The following is a 22,308-nucleotide window of genomic DNA, read 5'->3' on the forward strand; positions in this document are numbered from 1 at the left end:
TATTTATTGTTTTGAGATGGAGTCTCACTCTGTCACCTAGGCTGGAGTACAATGGCACGATCTTGGCTCACTGCAACCTCCACCTCCTGGGTTCAAACAATTCTCCTGCCTCAGCCTCCCAAGTAGCTGGGACTACAGGTGTGTGCCACCACGCCCAGCTAATTTTTGTATTTTTAGTAGAGACAGGGTTTCACCATGTTGGCCAGGCTGATCTTGATCTCCTGACTTCAGGTGATCTGCCCACCTTGGCCTCCCAAAGTGCTGGGATTAAAGGTGTGAGCCACTACGCCTGGCCACACTGCCTTTTTTAAGAAGGGTCCTGGCTGGGTGCATTGGCTTATGCCTGTAATCCCAGCAGTTTGGAAGGCTGAGGCGGGTGGATCATTTGAGGTGACGAGTTCAAGACCAGCCTGGCCAACATGGTGAAACCCCGTCTCTACTAAAAACACAAAAATTAGCCAGGCAGTGGTGGTGCGCACCTATAATCCCAGCTATTTGGGAGGCAGAGGCAGGAGAATCACTTGAGCCTGGAAAGTGGAGGCTGCAGATTCCGCTACTACCCTCCAGTCTGGGCCACAGAATGAGACCCTGTCTCAAACAGCAACAGCGACAACAGCAACAACAGAAGGCTCCTGAGCCCATGCTGACGTTTCTAATGTAGCGAAATTACCTTTTAAACCTTGCTCTAATATCGTAGTAATTTCATCACTGGTGATGATGTGTCATGCTGTGTATGGTCATACCCCATGTTACTCACAGTCAATGCCTAAGTCTTTAGAATAACCTAAGAAACTGGCTACAATCTTTCCTGTTACCTCTGTGACCCTTCCCTTTCCTTATTCCACTCCTGCATACTGGCCTCCCTGTTCTTCCTGAGGAATACCAGGCACCCTCATCCTTCTTGGCGGTTGCTCTTGTTGCTCACGCTGCCTGGAATGCTCTTCCTTCGGATGTATGCATGGCTCTCTCCTTCCCCTTCTTAGAGTAGATGTCACCTGAATGATGGCTTTCCTGCCTACCCTATACACAGTGGTACCTTGTAAAACTTTGACTTCTTTGGAGCTTTATTTTTCTCCATGGTTCTTACTGTCATCTGGCATGCAATATATATGTCTTACCCCTTTACTGACTATCTTCTCTGGACTAGAGTGTCAGCTTCTTCGTCTATTTCATTCATTGCTGTATCTTTAGACTCTAGAAGGCTCCTGGAACATAGTAGGTGCTTAGTATTTGTTGGGCGAATGACTGAATTAACACTACATGATGTGTTCCAGTTACAGTCTATCCCCCAAATTTAAGGTATCCATTTTCTTTGAATTTTTTTTTTTTTTTTTTGATCCTTAGATTAAACTACCTGGAATTTGGTCCAAAATGCACAGGTCCTGGCCATCTCTGGCCAGCATGACTCAGCATCAAGACTCTGAAAGGAAAAACAAAATAAATACAAAAACTAGAACCCAGCCTTTCTCCAAGAAAATGCTTGAACCAGCCGATCCTGAAGTCTCTAGTATCACTGATCACTAAATCATAACAATGATAAAGGGGCTATATAGACACATACATGCGTTTGAGGTTTGGCTTGAAATTCCTCTTTAACTGTTCACCATTGGTACAAGTATTGGTGATTCCAGCTTAGGTCACAAGTAGTTTTGGTATCTAACTCTAGTTTTCTGAAAACATTTGGTTAAATATGGATCTTTAATACCTCAAGAGTATACAAATCTAACTTTTTAAATGCCAATTTAGGAATCTAAAAAATTACATCTAGATTATTATCAAAAATAATTTCAGATTTCTATAGCATTACTACAAATACACAAGTGAAAAAATTTCTGCAGATTCATATTTCTCCACTGTCCTTGTGTTTCTCAAGAATCAACTTATTAAAAAGATACCAAAATATTTCTATTATAACACATTTTAGTTATAGACACCATTCACATTTGGAATGCCTCCCAAATTCTTAAACTTTAGCTTTGTGTTTTGGTGATTCCTACTTTTCATCACCCATAAAATAAACACAGAATTTAGCGAGTTTAGGTGTCAGAATACTTCAGCATAAAATATCCATATTTTTCCCTAGAGTAAAATATATACCCTGAACATTGTGTCTATGAGTGACTCCACAGAGAAGACCTAGATTACCTTTTCTTCAGTAGGTTTGTGGTTAGAATCTTTCAACCTAAAATAACAACATAGAGAAGGACTCTCTAAAGAAAATAAAAGCGACTTTCTTTGGGAATTAATGCCAGAAGATTATGAACTGGGATATGCGTGTTGTGATGGATTCTGGGCATAGCCAGGGAGGTAAAGGAAGACGAGGGTTTTTAAAGGGCAAATGAGGAAGGTGACAGAATGTTGTTTTGAAACAATTATCGTTGGCTACAAGGATCAATAATAAGGGTGATTTATTATTAAATGGGAGCACCAGTCCAAGGCTGACCAGACAATTTTTGGGGCAAGGTTGCAGTGGCCTTTGTGCAATGTTGTGGTTTTGGTAGAGTCTCTTGTGATAGTTTTTGTTATCAGGCAAATATGTGTGAGGACTCTGTCCGTGGCAGATGGTAGCAGAGGACTCAGTTTGCAAGTTCATGTCCCAGAAGCACAGGCATACATGTGGGAGGGACACCCTACTCTGAGTTTCTGAAGATGTGTCGCTCTCTGGCCGGCCCTCCTTCTGCCTCAGCCCAGCTCTCTATTTGGATTTTGTCAAGCAAGTTCTTATCTGAATCCAGACTAAGACATGCAGGGAGAGCTTGGTTTCCCTAGGGCTCACCTTGTTCTGGCCAGCTCCAAGCTGTGCATGCAGGGAATCAGGGGACCTAGAGTACTTTGCTGGGCTTGACCACAATGACTCCCAGGAAAAAGATTCTCGTGTCGGAGCTCCTAATATTTTTACAACTGATTTTCATCCCTTGCACCTCCCTAATAATACATTTGCCTTAACGTAGTGCTTCCATCACCCCATCTTATACACCGTGTTTTTACCAACCCCATCTTCCCCTAAAGGAAGGAGAAATGGGAAGGCCACTATTCCTCATTTGTCATTCCTCATTATTTCTAGCATCACAGCTGCAGAAGCTGTGGACAAAAACCAAGATTTCTAATAGATCTAAACCACTTATTATATTCAATATTTTTAAAACTTGAAATATTGGCAAAGCCCTAGACATGGTGCCAGCTTCTCTTGGACGTATCTAAGTCCAGAAATGCCATCTTCTATTGAACCAAATTATGCCTGAAAATCAAGCATCTGTTTCACATGTTAGTTGTATTATCTTAATATCATTTCAATTTAGTATACTTAGGTGACATGGATCACTTTGGAAATGATGAATCTTAGCAGTTGCCAATTTTTTTCTGACCACATTAAAATATAAGGCCATAAACTCATATTTATCTTTTAAACAAAACTTTTGAAAGCCCCTAGATATTTTTACCATTGAACACTTTCTCTCTCAGTCAATTTTTCTTTTCTTTTCTTTTTCTTTTTCTTTTTTAAAAAATTAATCTTCGTTGGGCATGGTGGCTCATGCCTGTAATCCTAGCACTTTGGGACACCAAGGCAGGAAGATCACTTGAGCCCAGGAGCAGCCTGGGCAAAATAGTAAAACCCTGTCTCTAAAAATTATACAAAAAAATTTAGCCAGGTGTGGTAGTGCATTCTTGTAGTCCCAGCTACTCAGGAGGCTGAGGCAGGAGGATCACCTGAACCCCAGGAGGTCAAGGTTGCAGTGAGCTAAAATCACGCCACTGAATTCCAGCCTGGGCGACAGTGAGATGCTGTCTCAAAAAATAAAATAATCCTTCTACTTTGTAATAATTTAAGATTTATAGAATGTTTCAAAGATAAGGCAGAGAATTTTTATATCCACTCACCCAGTTTTTCCTGTTGTTGGCATCTTACAGTCCTAAGGTACATCTGTTCATGCTAAGAAACCAGCATGTTAGTATTAACTCAACTGAAGACTTTTCAATCAACTACTTTTGATTTTCTGCTTGATCCTTATAGAAAATAATTTTTCAGCAACTATTCTTATTAAAACTAAGTATAGCTAAATAGTTTGTACTCATCTCAGAAAGCTCCAAAATTCCACTGCTTCAAAGGGGAAAGATTTTGGACATGGTTAAAAAGTTATTTACTGTTAGATCGGGCACAGTGGCTCATGCCTGTAAATCGCAGCACTTTGGGAGGCCAAGGAGGGCGGATCACTTGAGGTTAGGAGTTTGAGACCAGCCTGGCCAACATGGTGAAACCCCGTCTCTACTAAAAATACAAAAATTAGCTGGGCATGGTGGCTCACACCTGTAGCCCCAGCTACTCGGGAGGCTGAGGCAGGAGAATCTCTTGAACCTGGGAGGCAGAGGTTGCAGTGAGCCAAGATCGCACCATTGCACTCCAGCCTGGGCAACAAGAGTGAGACTCTGTCTCAAAAAAAAGGAAAAAAGAAAAGAAACTTATTCACTGTTGAAAACTTGAAAATGGTACTTATCAGCAGCCAAGTTTTTTAAGAGAAAAACAATAAGGATGGTATTTCCATAATCACAGCACATCTAAAACTGCTGGTATCTATGTAGCTTGCCTTGTTTTGTCATCCTCTCTGTTCGATCCCTCCCACATAGAGTAGGACTCCTTTCAGCTCTGCCCGCAATGCCTCCTCTGTATAAAGCCTCAGGAGGATCTACCTTCTGCTGGGAAACAGCCTGCTGACCCCATCTTCCTGTGGCTTAGAGGATCACTGGGCATCCGCCATCCTCACTGCTTCACTCTGAGTGTGTGCACAGATGAAATGAGATATGGCTTTACACTGAGTGAGCCTCCCACCAGCTGGGCTCCTCATGAGGCTTTCAGCTGAGTTCTCGTGAGAAAGCCCTGCTGTCTCTGCCTTTTGGGAGACAGCTAATAGAAACACCTAGAGAAATGTTAAGTATGGCCTCTTCAGATTGTGACTCTTCAGTTCTGTGTGCCAAACCATCTTTGCTGGAGGAGGCAGCGGCTGCCCTCTGCTGATGGTCATCTTTCCTCGTGTTACCCCAGAAAGCTTTGGGGCTGAGTGCCCAGGAAGACCGGGCTGCCATCGGCATGCCAGCCCTCTCTGCCCCTACGGTGTGTTTTTGTCTTCTCCAAATCAAATTGGCCATGTGGAGTCTGGAGTTTTCGTGTCTGTCCTACCTCTGCGTGATTGCCACAATAGGTGGCAATGCCGTTGGCAAAAGAATCCAATTAGAATATGTACAAGTTGTTTTGTAATGGCTGAGGGCTCAAGGACTTATGGAGATAGAACATGCTCCTAAATGGAGGTATGATTTCCCAGGGTCCCAGTGACTCCATGGAATGCTTAGTAACCTGCAGGGGATTCTATCCTTGCGGATTGAGGATAAGGCTCCATTTGCCTTTTCGGAGGGTTGCTTTTTGTTTTTCTTTCTACCTCCTGAATCCTTCCCTACTTGACACTCTGGAGGATCTGGCTGTGTACCTGTCTGCCTAAAGATGCAGGCAACTATACAGAGATAATTCTGCAGGGTTTACAATGAGACTGGAGGCAGCACAGAAAAAGCTGACGGGTGTATCCCCTGCTAGGGCCAAGATTCAGACCTAACCAAGGCCCACTGTTGCAGTTTCCTGTCCCCTTTTATCAGATAAAAAACCTGACCTACAGAATGAGGGGTGTCTCTGAGGTCTCTCTGCTAATAAGTGTGGGTCACTCATTTCATTGTCATCACCAACATCATCAATAACAACAGAGGCTGACCGTCAAAAAGGCTTACTATGTACCAGGCATTATGCTAAATCTTTTGTATATATTGTCTTATTTAATTCTCTCAAGAGCCCTATGAATTAGTGACTGTGGTAATTCTATGTTTCAGATAAGGAAACTGAGGCATAGGACATCTAAAAGCCCTCAGCTAGTAAACGGGTGAACTGGGGTTTGAATACAGCTTGGCTCTCGGGGTTACTCTTCTAACCCCTGTGCTCTGATTTTATGTCTAAAGCTACTGAGTACTAACTATTCTCTCTCCTGAAGAAAAAATTTTATAATAATTTCTTACATTTATAGCATATTACTAGTCATGGTTTTGTTCTCCGCACCCCCCCCCCCCCCGAATTTATTGAAAATCTCTGTTCCCAAGCTGCTAGGGTAGATATCATCTAGTCATACTTTCTCTAGGAAATGAATTCAATTAGTGTGTCACCTTAGATATTAAATGTTTTGATAAGTTCACAATTTGAAGACTGACACTTCTCTTTATCTTTTATTATTCCAAGAGCTTCTGAGAGATAAATCATGTGATCTCATTCAGACATAATGGTCTAAAGCCAGGTACTCCTTGTGCTGTGCTGAATCATTGATGAAGTCCAGCCACTGCATCCCAGCAGGGCCTCCGGACAGCTGCACCTCAATTCCTCTGTTCACACAGGACACTCACCTTTGGAACCTTTTAATTAATGTGGATGAGTTAGTTTCAAAAAAAGAAAGAGAGTAGGGATCAAGAGAGGTACAAACTTATTTTAGTTTCTACCCACAAACTAGAATAGCATATATTCTGGGAAAACTTTGAGATCACTATGGATGTTGGGGGTGGAGGTTAATGGAAGGGAATATAAATCTGTACCAAATGTTCTACTTTTTAAAAAAGTCTTGAGCTGGGTGTGGTGGTTCATTCCTGTAATCCCAACACTTTGGGCGGATCACCTGAGACCAGGAGTTGAAGACCAGCCTGGGCAACATAGCAAGACCCCATCTCTTTAGGAATTTAAACAAAATGAATTAGACATGATTTGTGTCTATAGTCTCAGCTACTCGAGAGGCTGAGGTGGGAGGATCTCTTCAGTCCAGGAGTCTTCAAGGCTGCAGCAAGCCATGGTCGTGCCACTGCATTGCAGCCTGGGTGACAGAGTGAGACACTGTCTCTAAAAAAAGTCTTTAACTTCATGGTTTATTAATTCTACAAACCTGGAGCAAATTTAATAATAGAATAATATTACCTCTATTTTACATGGAAAATATACATATAGTTCTACACTGAATATAGTTCTACACTGAATATAGTTCTACACTGAATACAGTTCTACAATGGAGTTCTAACGTAATCCTGGGGCAGAATTCTCGATAGATAAGTAAAAATCCAAAACATTATTGCGAAATTTACCCTGTCTTTGGTTTGCTGCTTTACTGCTGTTCTACATTTTTAATTTTTAGGACTACTTTTACACTTCTCTTTTGCTTATAATACCTCTTGGGGTAGAAAAACATATAATTGTGACTTCAACAATGTTTATTTATATGTATAATTATTACGAGTTAACTTGCTACATAATTTATTTCCCATTATAGTTAGCTAAAATATATTACCTAGGTGTATTTTCAGAGTATATTCAGTAATGAGACTAGAAATTAGAAATGATTTGTTCTGGAAGCTCATCTATTAAAAGGCATTCTGGCCTTTAACTAAATCTTACACATCTTTTTCTTCCCATTTTCTGCAATGGGCATAGCTTCCAAAAAGGGAGAAAATATTCTTCGTGTATTTAGCTACAGAATATACATGAGTGTGAATTCTAACTTTACTGTTTATTAGCTCTATGAACCATTTATATTTTTCACACTCGATTATACTATCAGCAAATAGAAGATAATAATAGATTAACAATAGCTAATAATGTTTTGAGGCAATCAACTGAGATTGTATGAAAAGCACTTATCTGAGTTCCTGGCACTTAGACATTAAATAATTACTTCCCTCACTTATGTATGAAAGGTGAATGCCCAAATGATGCTTGGAGCACCTCTGCCCTCCTGCTTAGCAGCTGAGTGATAAGATAATTGACCCTAGATTTCTTAGGAATGACCTTCTGAGCCGATTAGAAAACATTGACTTTTCTGCTGATTTGTGTGAAGCCACATGGTAAGACATTGCTAATTATGATTTTTACCCACGCAGGTCAGAAGTTACATCAAGAGAGCTCTTGCTGAAGGTGCCCAGATTTGGTGCGGGGAGGGGGTGGATAAGTTGAACCTCCCCGCCAGGAGCCAGGCAGGCTACTTCATGCTTCCCACGGTGATAACAGACATTAAGGATGAATCCTGCTGCATGACGGAAGAGATATTTGGTCCAGTGACGTGTGTCGTCCCCTTTGATAGCGAAGAGGAGGTGATTGAAAGAGCCAACAACGTTAAGTATGGGCTGGCAGCTACTGTGTGGTCCAGCAATGTGGGACGTGTCCACCGGGTGGCTAAGAAGCTGCAGTCTGGCTTGGTCTGGACCAACTGCTGGCTCATCAGGGAGCTGAACCTTCCTTTCGGGGGGATGAAGAGTTCTGGAATAGGTAGAGAAGGAGCCAAGGACTCTTACGACTTCTTCACTGAGATCAAAACCATCACCGTTAAACACTGATCTTTGCTAATGGTGGAGCTGCTATGGCCGATGCCTGGCTGCTGGGATCAGTTGTTCAACGTGTTGGATGAAAATCACGGCATGAATTCCAGCTATGCCTTGACTTGGCAGAAGGATATCTCTAGCTTATCCTCAGTTCTTAGTAATTTTACCCACTAGTGAAGAGATACTGTCTATTTTCAATGTGGACTCAGAAGAAAAGACTTCTAAGTAGGAAGACAGAACAATGATGCCAAACAGTTGTCAAGCTTCTCCCAGGTTATGTTTTTATAGTGTTTCTTTCATCATCTTCATTGAACTCTTTGGAATCTCCAGACAATCAGATTATTTCATTTGCAAGTATATGGTAAATTTTTAAAAAATCTACAATCAGGCACAGTGCCTCCTGCCTATAATCCCAGCACTTTGGGAGGCCAAGGCGGCGGATCACTTGAGTTCAGGAGTTCGAGATCAGCCTAGGCAACATGGTGAAATCCTGTCTTTACCAAAAATTTAAAAATTAGCTGGGTGTGGTGCCCTCTGCCTATAGCCCCAGCTACTTGGGAGTCTGAGGTGGGAGGATCACTTGAGCCCGGGCTGTTGAGGCTGCAGTGAGCCATGATCATGCCACTGCATTTCAGCCTGTGGGACAGAGTAAGACCTTGTCTTTAAAAAAAAATGCTGCAAACCCAAAAAGAAACAAAGAGCCATAATTTGCCATCTTTGGAGATGTTCTCCTTGTCTATTAACCACTAGCATGGCTAATTGATCTTTGATTGTACCTCATTACGTAAGGGGGCAGTGGATGTCTTTGGAATTTGTTAGGGGAAGCTTATGTGGTAAGCTCTACTAAATATATCTCTACAAGGATGAAGAAAAACAAAATAACTACCACTTTTGGAGGAAACTTGGAACAAGAAGAGGACATAGTTTGATCTATTCCTATGGTCAAGTCCAATCAATTCCATTTCTTAGTGTGTGCATCTAGTGGGGCTTACAACTTACTAACTCCAAAAGAAGCAATAAATGTTAAACAATTTTAGTAACCAGTATGGCATGTATCTTATTTTTGAATGCATTCCTCCTTATCCCTATCCTCTTAGGAATATGGACGTTTTACTAAGTAATAAAGATTTCAAATGCTTTTTTCTTTTTTGGATCCCCAAATGATCACAGGAGAAAACAGGTTTATAGAGGTCGAGCAACATAACCAAGGTCACACACATGGTATGGGTAGAGGTACGGTTTGAACCCAGGACTTTCAGGCTCCAAAACCCATGATCTCTCACCCGCTTCCACTTGCCTTAGCTGGTGCTTAGGAAGCAGTGAAGTACCTGTGGTTCCTGGCACACATGGTGTTGCATCTCTCCTCCAAGTTTCCATCTTGTTTTGCCTCCCCCATCTTCTCTCCTACCCACCTCCACTTCAAGGCCCTTGCTCAGTAGTCGTGCTACTCAGGAACACCTCCAGCATGGGCCTTCCTACACCGATGGGAGTGATCTGTTTGCATGTCTGTCTCCGTAACTGGACAGGAGTGTCGAAGGCCAAGGCTGCTGGAACTGCACTCTGAAGAGTCTCAATTCATAGCATAGTGCCTGGCATACAGAAGGTGCTCAAAGCAAGTTCTGGGAAGGGAACAAAGTCTTCCTGGTGCTCTGGGGTATTTGTTCCATGGTTTGTGTGTGTGTGGTTGAGGGTGATGAGAGGGGAAGACCAAGCTGTATAATTTTGCTTAGGATTTCAGATATATTGGCTTACTTGCAAATGCTGAGAAATAAAAGCCAGCCCCTTTCAGATCAAGTGATGGTGTTGGATGATACCTGGCTCTAGATTCTACCTTCCCTTTTCCTTTCCTCGCCTCTTCTCTTCCTCAGTTGAGTCCCCTTGACCTTAATCACTTTAGTGAAGAACCAATTTGAACATCAGCAGGAGGAATTTCAGCAACTCCAGTCTCTAGGAATCTGCATCTTCACTCTTGTAAATGGGCTGGCCTAAGCTCATCCTTATTCCTGAGACCCAAACCATATCTTGATTCCAAATTCTAGCAACTGACTCCTTGCTCCCTGTGCCTGCACAGCCACCTTCCACCGGCTTGTCTTGGTCCAGGAGACTGTTCTCTCCAGGGCTCAGAGTCAGCCCTGCTCTTGTTGGTTCCTGTCTTGGTCCTGGGTCCTGCCTGCGGAGGGGCCTGCTTCCGGCTGGCAGACATCCTGGAGGCCATTTCCCTACTTCTGGGTCTTTTGGATCTCTCAAACTCCTCCTGAGCTCACAAGGCAGCCTCATGAATGCCTATTTGAGCAAATGCTTTTCCTCCAACCAGCACTATTCCATCTGTCAGTTGTTATAACACTGTCTGAGTCTTAGCAGTCGAGCTAGAACTTCCCTAGTTTTGTTCCAGCCCCTAGAGATCTGAGACTGAACTCCTCCCAGGCCATCCATGCAGTCTCAGGTCCCCACAGCAGCGGAGGCACCACTCCATTCTGTGCCTACACTGCAGCAGAGTCCCACGGGACTGGTGTGTCCTGGCTTGGGGCTTCCACACCCCTGCTGTACTGTGCTCAGAATTGACGAAAGACAGAATTGGGATGAGGGTGTCCACAAGGGTTTCATTTTTAAGCCAGTTGATGGGCATATAAGTGCTCACTATATTATTTCATAAGTCAGAGTTATTTATATACCAAAAAAGGAAAGTAGATCATATTGAAGGGACGGCCAGGAACAGGCTGAGAGGAGAAGTTGAGAAAAGGTGGGAGAGACTCCTCCTGGCAGAGCCCAGAGGTCTAAGCTTGAGGCTCAGGAATGGACAGCAGCCGAGAAGCAGTGCTTCTTAGACTTGGAAGTGCTCCTGAATCACCAGGGATTCTGTACAGAGTTGGATTCAGTAGTTCTGTGGTGGGACCTGAGATTGCACTTGGAGTGTCGAGGAATTAGAAGACACTGATTAGAAGACAGGTACCTCCTCTCCTCTTCCTAGGTTTCGGGAGAAGCTGGCTACATTTGCTCCCTGCTGGAGACACTAGAGTAGAAGAACTTTCCAGGAATGCCTCTAATGGGGCTCCAGGCACACAGCTTGAGATAGCTCAGGACCTTCCATGCAACACTGGGGAGGAGGAAGGGAGAGGTAGCCCCGTCTCAGAGTGACATGCACTGCAAAATGTCACCACCCAAGGCAAAGTCCTCCTCACTGGTAGTTAATGAGGATGCGAGATGAACTCTCCACACTTCTTAAAAGGAAGCTTCTTTGCTTCAGAAAATGGGGATTTAGTCCCCCATTCAGCAATGGGTCTTATGGGTAAAATGTTTTTCCAAATTTCAAAAAATAACTTTGTTAATTACCCATGCCAATCAACAATATAATTTTGTTGTTGTTGTTGTTGTTTTTCTTTGAGTCAGACTCTCGCTCTGTCACCCAGGCTGGAGTGCAGTGGCACGATCTCGGCTCACTGCAACCTCCATCTCCTGGGTTAAAGCCATTCTTGAGCTCAGCCTCCTGAATATCAGGGATTACAGGCACCCGCCACCATACCTGGCTAATTATTGTATTTTTAGTAGAGACAGGGTTTCACCATGTTGGCCAGGCTAGTCTCAGACTCCTGACCTCAAGTGATCCACCTGCCTTGGCCTCCCAAAGTGTTGGGATTACAGGCATGAGCCACTGAGCCCAGCCAACAATATCATTTTTATTAAAAAATTACTGGCCAGGCACAGTGGCTCATGCCTGTAATCCCAGCAGTTTGGGAGGCAGAGGTGGGTGGATCACCTGAGGTCAGGAGTTCAAGACCAATCTGGCCAACACGGTGAAACCCCATTTCTACTAAAAATATAAAAAATTAGCCATACGTGGTGGCACACGCCTGTAATCCCAGCTACTTGGGAGGCTGAGGCAGAAGAATTGCTTGAACCCGGGAGGCAGAGGCAGCAGTGAGCGGAGATTGCACCACTGCCCTCCAGCCAGGGAAATAGAGCGAGATTCTGTCTCAAAACAAAACAAAACCAAAAATACCCAACAACAAAAAACGTACCAAGCAACCAAGAATTATCAATTTTTTCAGAGACACTAAAAAGTTGAATGAGTCCCCTCAGAAAGATGTGAGGGGATAGCGCATTTATAAATAAGAACAGGCTTCTAGAAAAATTAGCAAGCAAACAACATGAAAGGGGTCTTGAGAAATTAAACAATTGATTCTCCAAATAAATTTTAAAAATTTATAGAATTGAATCATTAATAGGGCTGAAAACAAATTAGTAGTCTGGAAGATAAAGTTGAGAAAATAGCTCAAGATGTAGAGAATGACAGAAAAGAAAAATCTGAGAGAGTTGGCGAGACGCAGGATAGTTCTAGAGAGCTATTAATATGTAACTAATTCAAAATGTAAAAACAACGGCAAAAATATGGAACCAGCCTAAATGCCCATCAACCAACAAGTGGATAAAGAAAATGTGGTATGTATGTGTGTGTGTGTGTGTGTATACATATTTTATATGTATACTTACACATACACCATGGAATACTACTCAGTCATAAAAAGGAATGGAATAACAGCATTCACAGCAACCCGGATGGAGTTGGAGATCATTACTCTAAGAGAAGTAACTCAGGAATGGAAAACCAAACATCCTATGTTCTCACTTACAAGTGGTAGGTAAGCTAAGGCATAAGAATGATATAATGGACTCTGAGTTTCCCAATGGGCAGGGTGGGAGGGGCGTGAAGGATGAAAGACATTGGGTACAGTGTACACTGCTCAGGTGCTGGATGCACCAAAATATCAGAAATCAGCACTAAGTCACATATCCATGTAACCAAATACCACCTGTTCCCCAAAAGGTATTGAAAAAAAAGAAGACAAACAGGGGGAAAATAACCAAATAAATAGAAAAATAAAATTTGTCTGAACTAGAGAAACTCTTTTTAGATGGAAAATACCATGTTTCAAGAAATACTCGGTGGAAAATTTTAAATTCCTAGTGTAGGCTGAGTGCAGTGGCTCACACCTGTAATCCCATCACTTTGGGAGGCCGAGGTGGGAGGATATCTTAAGGTAAGAAATTTGTGACCAGCCTAGCCAATGTAGTGAGACCCTGTCTCAAAATATTAAAAATAAAATAAAAAAATCCTAGTGTAAGGCTTACAGAGTGAATCAACAGGATACCTACCCAAAAAAAGCACATAAGATTGTCATCACTCTTTTCATTAGTAACATTGATGCTAAAAGACAGAGAAGGAAAACTTCAAAGTTCTCAAGGAAAATTATTTTGAACCTAAATTTATATGCAGCCAAACTCTTATTTGCGAATTAAGGTACAATAAGATATTTAATGACTCCAAAATTCTCCCTATTTATCCTTTCTGGTATGACTTGGGGATGTAATGCAGCAAAAGGAAGCAGAATTCAACAGAACAGAAGAACTGCCTGAAGAATGAAATGAAAATAAATTTTAAGTTGTTAGATATTAAAAAGAGTCCTAGAAAGCTATTGGCTCAAGTCAGGACAGGGAAGACAGGACGTGGTGATTGAAGAACATCTTTAAAAAGAACATGGATTTAAAAATATGGTTTAATAATCTGGAAGATCTTAGATATATGAAAAAGCTAAAGGGGAACAGAAATATGCCACCCCAAAATAGGCTACTTTGGCACATTGATTGTTTTGAGCTGAGGGTAATTAAGAAAAAGCAGACACAGGAAAAGCTATTTTCTCCCGATTTGCCCAAAAGGAGAGCATAACATTCTCTTATGATAGTGTTCTCTCCTGTACCAGGACAGAAAGAATAACCTTTCTTTCTGGAGATGGAGATGGTGCTGAGATGTCTGCATAAACAAACCTTACAAAATGACATTTACCTTCACTGTTTTTTCCCCCCAGATATTTACCTTCCTACAATTTATTGGCTCTAAAACCCAAACCCCCTCTTCTTTGTTAGTCATTTCTCAACAATTTACCACTTTTTGTTGAAATAGTACTTAAGGCCCCAAGACTAGCCACTTATTTGGGTTTTTATTTCTTTTCTATGGAGCTCCCATGCACATAAAATGTAAAATAAAATTTGTATGCCTTTTCCCCCTGTCAATCCGACTTTTGCCAGTTTAATTCACAAGGCCCAACTGAAGAGGGTAGAGGAAAAGTTTTCCTCTCCTACAGAAATAAGATAAAAAACATGTTCGTCTACTTTGTGTTTGTCAAGCATAGATCAAACTCAAAACTTTACATGATTCTAGAACTAGCACAGGAATAATTTTTTTTAAAAAGGAGGAAAAGATGGCTTCAGAGTTTTTAGGAGCTAAAATTAGAGGTTGTGGATGATATGATTAAGTACTGGCCCCAGGGACTTTTCTGGCCAGGATGTTATCTCCTCATTAAATGCTCAGATCATCCGACTAGAAGGCTTCATTTTATAAGAGAAGAATTCATTGCTTTAATAAGTTTAATCCAAAACACTTGAGTCAGTAAATTCCTACAAAATATTACTCCATACTCCCAAGTTGACTTTTTTCTTGTTAGATTGATTTATTAGTACTTACTCTCCCTCCTAAGTTTTCAACTACAAAGTATTATTTTCTCTTTCAAAGCCCAAGCACATACTTTGGAGAACATTATAGAAATGCTGTGATTCACTCTATGAGTTATAACCACAGTCTCTCAATCACGTGATGGAGTGTAGAGCCCTGGAGAGGGCTATTCAAGGGGTAATGAACTCTCTAAATATGATTCACTTCAGCAGTGGGCTGGGCAAGGCCATACCTGTCTTGGTGGCGGTCGGAGGGCTCTGGCTCCATTCTTCACTCTTTGGGCCATAGTCCTTGCCAAGCAATAGGCGCCTGTTAGCAGATTTTGCACTGTCTGATGAGCCAGGGCACTTGGCTTCCATATTCTCACTTAGGGGATGTGTGGGTGCTACTCAGAAATCAATAAAAACTAGAATAGCAATTATAATTTGGTTTCTGCCTCATTGTAAACAAGTGTGTCATTTCTCCAGGACACAGGACAATTACTATAGTGATTTTGATTTTTATTACATTCAGTGCAGCAGATTTTTGTGGAGTCTCTATGCTGTCCACGGCATTGATCTTGAATCTATAGGGATAAAATAAATCCTGACATACATCTAATATGAAAAATAATCTCTGCCTTCAAGGAGTTTGCACTCTATGAAGAATGGAAGAGTGTCGGAATGCATTTTCAGAGCACTGAAGCATAGAGATAATGCTTATGTATATTTAAAACTATATAAATAATAGAAAAAAGAAAAAGAAAAAATGGGACTGGGATGCCTTAAGATTCTTCAGAACGCAGAAATGAAACGTTGCTTTCTGGATGGCTAACCTCTAAGGCAATCAAAATAGAATATAAATAGCTATCTATTGCTGCCAAGGCTTAAATCATTTTTCCAAATTGTGTTTGCCAAGACAAAAGGAGGTATTTTCTGTAGCACAGGAGAGGTGAATGAGAGGATGAGTGGGTTGAATAGTCCTGAGTAATTATTGCATTTATTTAGGTTTCTGCAGCTATCTATCAGGCCCTTGGCTTATGATAGCAAATGATAATGAACAGTCAAAAGGCAGAAATAGCAACATGCACCCTATCATGCCACAGGAACATTATATTCTTTTTATACACAATACAGTGCAAAGGTTCAGGGAGAGCGAGAAGTCTGACCTGAAGCCATTTTTCCACTACTCATCATTTTTGACAGTTACAAGAAATTCAGAGAAGGGATTTTCTTGTCTAATTATTTCTAATCTTAAAGTTCAGGGAGTCAGTCTTTCTCGAGATTAGGATGCACTAAATACATCCTGAGGAAAGGGTGCAGTACATGTTCTGCGAATACTGTCCAGGAGCTGTGAACTCTCTCCCTTTATTTAGGATATCAGAGGGAGGGGCAGGAGAGGGGAGGAGAGTTCAGTCATCTCAGCTTGAAGCAAGTGCTCGGTAAGCACTTTGGTATCACTTCCATGGGGGACCGTATCACTTCCATCCCAATGACTGAACTCAACCTGAATGCAGACCACTAACTGAGACCAAGTCCTAAGCCTCAGAACCCCAGGAGTTACTAGAAAGAAGCCCTCAGAGCTGCTTTCTGGTGGATTATTAGTAGGAAAATGCATTTCCCCTAAAATACCTAAAATCAATGCAAAGAGGACCTCAGAAGTATGTATTTTGCTGAACTTGAAACATCAGAGAAATTGTTCAAAAATCCCCTGAAGAGATAAATATGCTGATATTCAAATTTTTACCTATCTTGATGATTCTCACATGCTTTGATTTCTCAAGGATGTTGCATGAAAATCAGATTTCCTCTATTAGAAATTCATGAGCGCCTGCTGCTTACTTCCCAGTGGCAGTCCTTGGGACCTGATATGTAGGCACTTTCAAAAGATGCTTCCGGAGAGCATTTTATGCTCTGTGCAGGAACCTGCTCCCGCAGGCAATTGGCACCTGTAGTCACAGAGCCCGAGGCTCTGGGACTGTCACATAAATTGTGTAGAATCAGAGGCTGCTCCCCACACAGCAGCCCAACCACCCCAGATAGCCCCACTCCACCTTCAGTTCCCCAGGGAAGGGGTTTCCACCCTCTCCTGCCATTCCCTATGTCTGAGCTTGAAATATTAAAATAGAGTACTGGTTTCACATATAACTCAATGCCAACAGCTGTAATTAAGAACACATAGAGGCCAGTTGCTTATTATATGTAGGCAGGAGCTCCAAAATACTTAATCAGAATTTGCAATTAGTTGTCATTGTCCTCAGAATACCTCTACTTCTTGTCTATTTCTATAGGTTCTGTATATTTTGTATTCTAGTTCTGTTTAGGAGTTGTTTGCTGTAAGATCCTTGGTGAGCCAATAAGCTTCTCCGTGCCTCAGTTGTCCATCTGGCAGTGGGGAGAGAGCTACACAGGGTGATTTCAACATCCCTGGCAATTAACCTTGTTATGATTCAGTGACTCCATGAATTCTTAATATTCCATGGAGTAATTTTTGTATTCTTTGGTAGAAATGAGGTTGAGTCACACTGGAATGAATTGCCATTATGAGATGAGGTTGGAATGTTCTGATCGCTCCAAGGGTAATACTGCCCGCCTCAGGAATCTCCCAAAGTGCTGGGATTGCAGGTGTGAGCACCGCGCCTGGCCAAAATTGTCTTTCAAAAGTCATGGAGCTGGCAGTGGCTTATGGGCAATATACTAACATTAGGCAGATTCCCAGCACCTGATGAATGGCCAGGTGGAGCAATCCGAATTACGACTCAGCCCCTGAAGCAGCTCCCTATGATTTGCCAGGCAGAAGGGAAAGAGTAGTGCAATGGGAAGTTGGTTTCCAGGAGATCTGCCTCTCCAGGTCTGTCCTGCACTGAGCAGCCAGGCACCGACAAGCTTGGCAGCAGAGACTGACAGTGACTGTTCTGGACTGTTGACACTCACCTGGAGCAGACTTTCCAGGTTGTCTCTGGGGAAGGTGTTCTCTCCAATGTCCAACCTGGGTGTATCATGACACCAGATAATCTCAGATTCCTTAAAGCAGCTGGGGATAAGAGGGCTAGAGACCTGGGATACCCTTGGAGAACATGGAGCTCAACCTTCCCGGTTCCCACTCCCAAAGCAGCAACAGGAGTTTGTAAATACATGCATTATTATTTATAAAAGGCTGATTGTGACATGTTAAAAAAAAAAAAACAAAAAACAAAACACCTTAAGAGTGCCTAATGATGCAAATGAAAGTAAAAGTATTTCTCTCCGTGTTGAGCTAAACACTCCCCTCTCCATCCTTAATTGTTCTTCCCAGAATTTAACCATTTAGAAATAGTTCTGGATTTAGGTCTTCTATGTCTTCTACACAACAGAACTAACTCATATGTGTCCACACATTTCTGGCCACATCAACTTCAAATAATACACAGTTTTCCAGTTTCCTACAATGAAAAGGTGTGAAATTCAGTACACGCACCCTACCTCATCCCATCTGCAACTCCCCTTCCAATTTTTATTAGTTACATTAATATTTTAAGACATTTGGCTAGGTGTGGTGGCTCATACCTGTAATCCCAGCATTTTGGGAGGCCGAGACGGGTAGATCACCTGAGGTCAGGAGTTTGAGACCAACCTGGCCAACGCGGTGAAACCCCGTCTCTGCTAAAAATACAAAAATTAGCTGAGCATAGTGCCAGTTACTTGGGAGGTTGGGACAGGAGAATCGCTTGAACAGGAGGCAGAGGTTGCAGTGAGCACCACAGCATTCCAGCCTCAGCGACAGAGTGAGACTCCATCTCAAAAAATATATATATATATTTTTATTTGTATATAAATATATTTTCTATAAATATAAAAAAAATAAATATATAAAAAATATATAAATATAAAAATATATTTATATAAAATATATTTATGTAAAATATATATTATATGTTTGTATATTTAATAAATATATATTTTTATATTTATATATAAATATATATTAAGATATTTAATGGTTCCATGGATAACTTTAATATGTATAAATTTTAATCTGTTGATTTATTGAGTTTTGACCTTCTTATTCTGTAAGATGAGGAAAGTAGATGGTAACCACCATCCCAGGCCTCCATCCTTTCCCTTCTCAACTCGCCTGCTGATTAATTTCATTATCTAGGTTAGTAACTTCTGCACTCTGTTCTGTAATTTTAAGTTAGCTTTTTGTACTTTGTCTACAGCTTGACTTTAAATAAAGAAGGATAAAAACCAGTAAGAGAAATTCATAATATTAAGATAATATACAGGCTGGGCGCAGTGACTCATGCTTGTACTCCCAGCACTTTGGGAGACCAAGGTGGGAATATTGCTTGAGGCCAGTTCAAGACCATTCTGGGCAACATGATGAGACCTCATCTCTACAAAAACTAAACAAAATTAGCGGGGTGTGGTGACGTGCACCTGTAGTCCCAGCTCCTCGGGAGGCTGAGGTGGGAGAATTGCTAGAGCCCAGGAGGCTGAGGCTGCAGTGAGTCGTGATGGTGCCACTGCACTCCAGCCTGGGTGACAAAGTAAGACCCTGTCTCAAACAAAAGATAAGATAAATATTAATTGCAAAATCAAATAGTATGTAAGGTCCGTAAAGATGGAAAGACTATTTTATGTTGCCAAAAATATCCACCCAAAAAGGTGAAAAAATGGATTCCTTTTACTTTTACCCTTCTATTTATCCAAGTCATATCACATTTCAGTTTGCTCTTCTTATCATAACTTCTGAATAGCTTTTCCTTTCTGTTTCCTTAAATGGATAGAATAGACACATACCTTGGAAGGGAGGGGAAAAACTTTCCTCTATCCTGGTAGGTTTTGTGTCTGGGACCTGCAGATTAGACTGACAAAAGACAGATTAACAGAAAACAAAAGACATATAGGCCGGACACCACGGTTTATGCCTGTAATCCCAGCACTTTGGGAGGCCAAGGTGGGTGGATCACCTGAGGCCAGGAGTTTGAGACCAGCCTGGCCAACATAGTAAAACTCCATATCTACTAAAAATACAAAAGTTAGCCAGGCATGGTGGCGCATGGCTGTAATCCCAGCTACTCGGGAGGCTGAGGCATGAGAATGGCTTGAGCCTGGGAGGTGGATGTTGCAGTGAGCTAAGATCGTGCCATTGCACTCCAGCCTGGGCCACAGAGCAAGACTCTGTCTCAAAAAAAAAAAAAAAAAAAAAGACATACAATTTTATTTAATATTTACATGCACAAAGGTCTTCATAGAAAAGAAGAGCCAAAGAAATGGTTAAATTTGGGAGGCTTTATACAATCTTAAAAAAAGATAATAAATCATGGAGAAGTGATAAGAGGAGGAGTGTGGGCATCTAGGGATGATAAGTTTGCTTCCCAAAGTTAAGGAGGTAGGGGCTGGTCATTTTAGGAACATTAAACTCTCTCTGTGGAACCAGGCCTACAGGAATAAGTATCTGTCGTGGTGTGTGCTCGTGTGGACACCTACTCTGGGTGTGGGGATTTGGGAAGCCTCCTTACCTTCCCTCATTTTACATTACTTTCTCTCCTCCGCTTCCACTTTCTTCTCCTCCTTCTCCTTATTTTTATTTTTTTGGTATGTTTTACATTGTAACTTTATTTGTCTACAGATCTCTGGGTTTTAAAAAATATCTGCGCCATCGAACATTTTTCACCCTCCTCCCTCTCTCCTACCCTTAAGTATTTCTTCGATACCGTCGGAACAGCCTGTACCCAGAGCTTGGATCATGGGCTCCTCAGCAATCTGTACATGCGTTTGTGTCACTGAGTAGTGCTAAATAAGATGAAGTGTTAAGATTACGGGGATCTGTATTAGGTTACAGATCCTGAGACATCATGTGAGGTGGTGTGACGACTAATGTTCCCTGGCACATTTTCCTAGCTTGGCCTTTCTGCAACCTGTGCAGTTTTCAAGGAAATGGCTGAGTGGTTTTGTTCTGGCTGAGTGGCAGGGAATGGGGACATGTTAGGAGACACCCATCTTATCTTCTTTTCAAATTGTGCTGAAGATCAGAAACAGGAAAAAAAAGTCCAGCCTGGCTGGTTGTTACCATTGACACGGCATGTGAGCTAACTCATGCTGAAATTCCCTCCTAGGTACAGTGATTGCTAAGATGTCTGGGCAAATACAGGTTCCTTTTTAGCTAAGTGTTTCCTTACCTGGAGCTGCTCAATACTGAAAATAATCGATGTTTTTTACTTTTCTACTGCCTTGAGGGCCCTGGTGTGGGTCAGCGCTGGGCTGGGAGCGTGATGCTGCTGAGAGTTGAGCAGAGAAACTCGGTGGCTCTCTGCAGCCTGTCCCCGCAGAAATCCTGGCCAACTTCAGGAAGGGGAAGTGGGTGAGATCTGGTCAGATCTCTTTGTATATCCTGACCTAATCATCATAGCCCTTGGCCCCCTGGTCTATGGCTCATGGTCTCTGTCCCCCTGTAGACACTATGAGTTTCATCAGGCTGAAGATGGCTGATCAAAATAGCATTCTGCAATGAAGCCAAGGAAATATCATACTGAGTACAATGACGCTCCTTTATTTTCAGTACAATGAAAATAAAATCCTTCTCTAATTATGAATTATTTTTGACATCTGAATCTGAGCTCACAAATCCCAGTTTGCAGAGCTAGTTTTGTTTACTTGGATGCAGTGTGAAAGAGTCCCAGACCAGGGGTTTAGGAGAGGTGGCTCTGCTGTGTTTCAGGCTGGGGCCTGGTGGTGCGACTGGGCTATGGCCTGGTTGTTGTAGGAGACCAGTAAGGGGCAGGACCCTGCATTTGATGTTCCCAAAGGACTGAGGTGAGTGCTGAAGGGTAGGACACCCAGCAGAGCTCTGATAGGAATTGAGAGCATGACTATGGCAATGACCATGAGGGGTGGTTGCTGCAAGCAGGGGGAAGCAGAAGGGCACCTCCTGTCTTAACGGGGCCAGGGCATTACAGTGGGAAGCAGGAGAGGTTCCCAAATTCTGGCAGGCAGAGTATGGCATCAGGAAACCTGGTTATAGACAGCAGGGCTCTGCTGAAATTCAGGGGTGGGGCTCTGATTCCCAGCAGGGAGATAGGAAAAAAGCCAGGCAGAACCCCAGTGCTAGACAGTGATGGGAGCACCGGCAGGGTTATCCAGACAGGGAGTTTTTACTACGTTTTCAGGGAACTTAGAGAGTCTTATCTTAGTGACCTGTTATCAGAACTGAGGCACCTTGTCAGGAATAAGCTAGCCACCACATTGACTTGAACCTGGAGTCCTTGAATCGTTCCTTTCTCAGCCCAGTAAGGCTCAGCTGGGTTGAACCTAGAGGTGAAGGTCAAGTGGATGATGTGTGTGCGGAGGAAGGGAAAGAGGTGGGGCAAAAATGAGCTACAGATGCTGGGACCTTGCCTAAGCCTGATACTTCTTGGTCTAACAGGGCTGTTGTGAGTTCAACATTAGGTATCGTATATT

General features: G+C 42.2%; 1 protein-coding gene across 1 annotated transcript in view; it reads left to right on the forward strand.

The window, feature by feature from the left end:
* Nucleotides 1-9,521, forward strand: part of ALDH8A1 (aldehyde dehydrogenase 8 family member A1) — a 31,734-nt gene extending 22,213 nt beyond the window's left edge. Inside the window, exon 7 of the mRNA XM_003898150.5 lies at nt 7,945-9,521. Within this exon, the coding sequence (XP_003898199.1) occupies nt 7,945-8,397 (453 nt within the window). The 3' untranslated portion in view covers nt 8,398-9,521. The remainder of the gene's footprint in view (nt 1-7,944) is intronic.
* Nucleotides 9,522-22,308: the final 12,787 nt, after the last annotated feature.

Source organism: Papio anubis, chromosome 6, assembly GCF_008728515.1.
Source record: "Papio anubis isolate 15944 chromosome 6, Panubis1.0, whole genome shotgun sequence".
Lineage (NCBI taxonomy): Eukaryota > Metazoa > Chordata > Mammalia > Primates > Cercopithecidae > Papio > Papio anubis.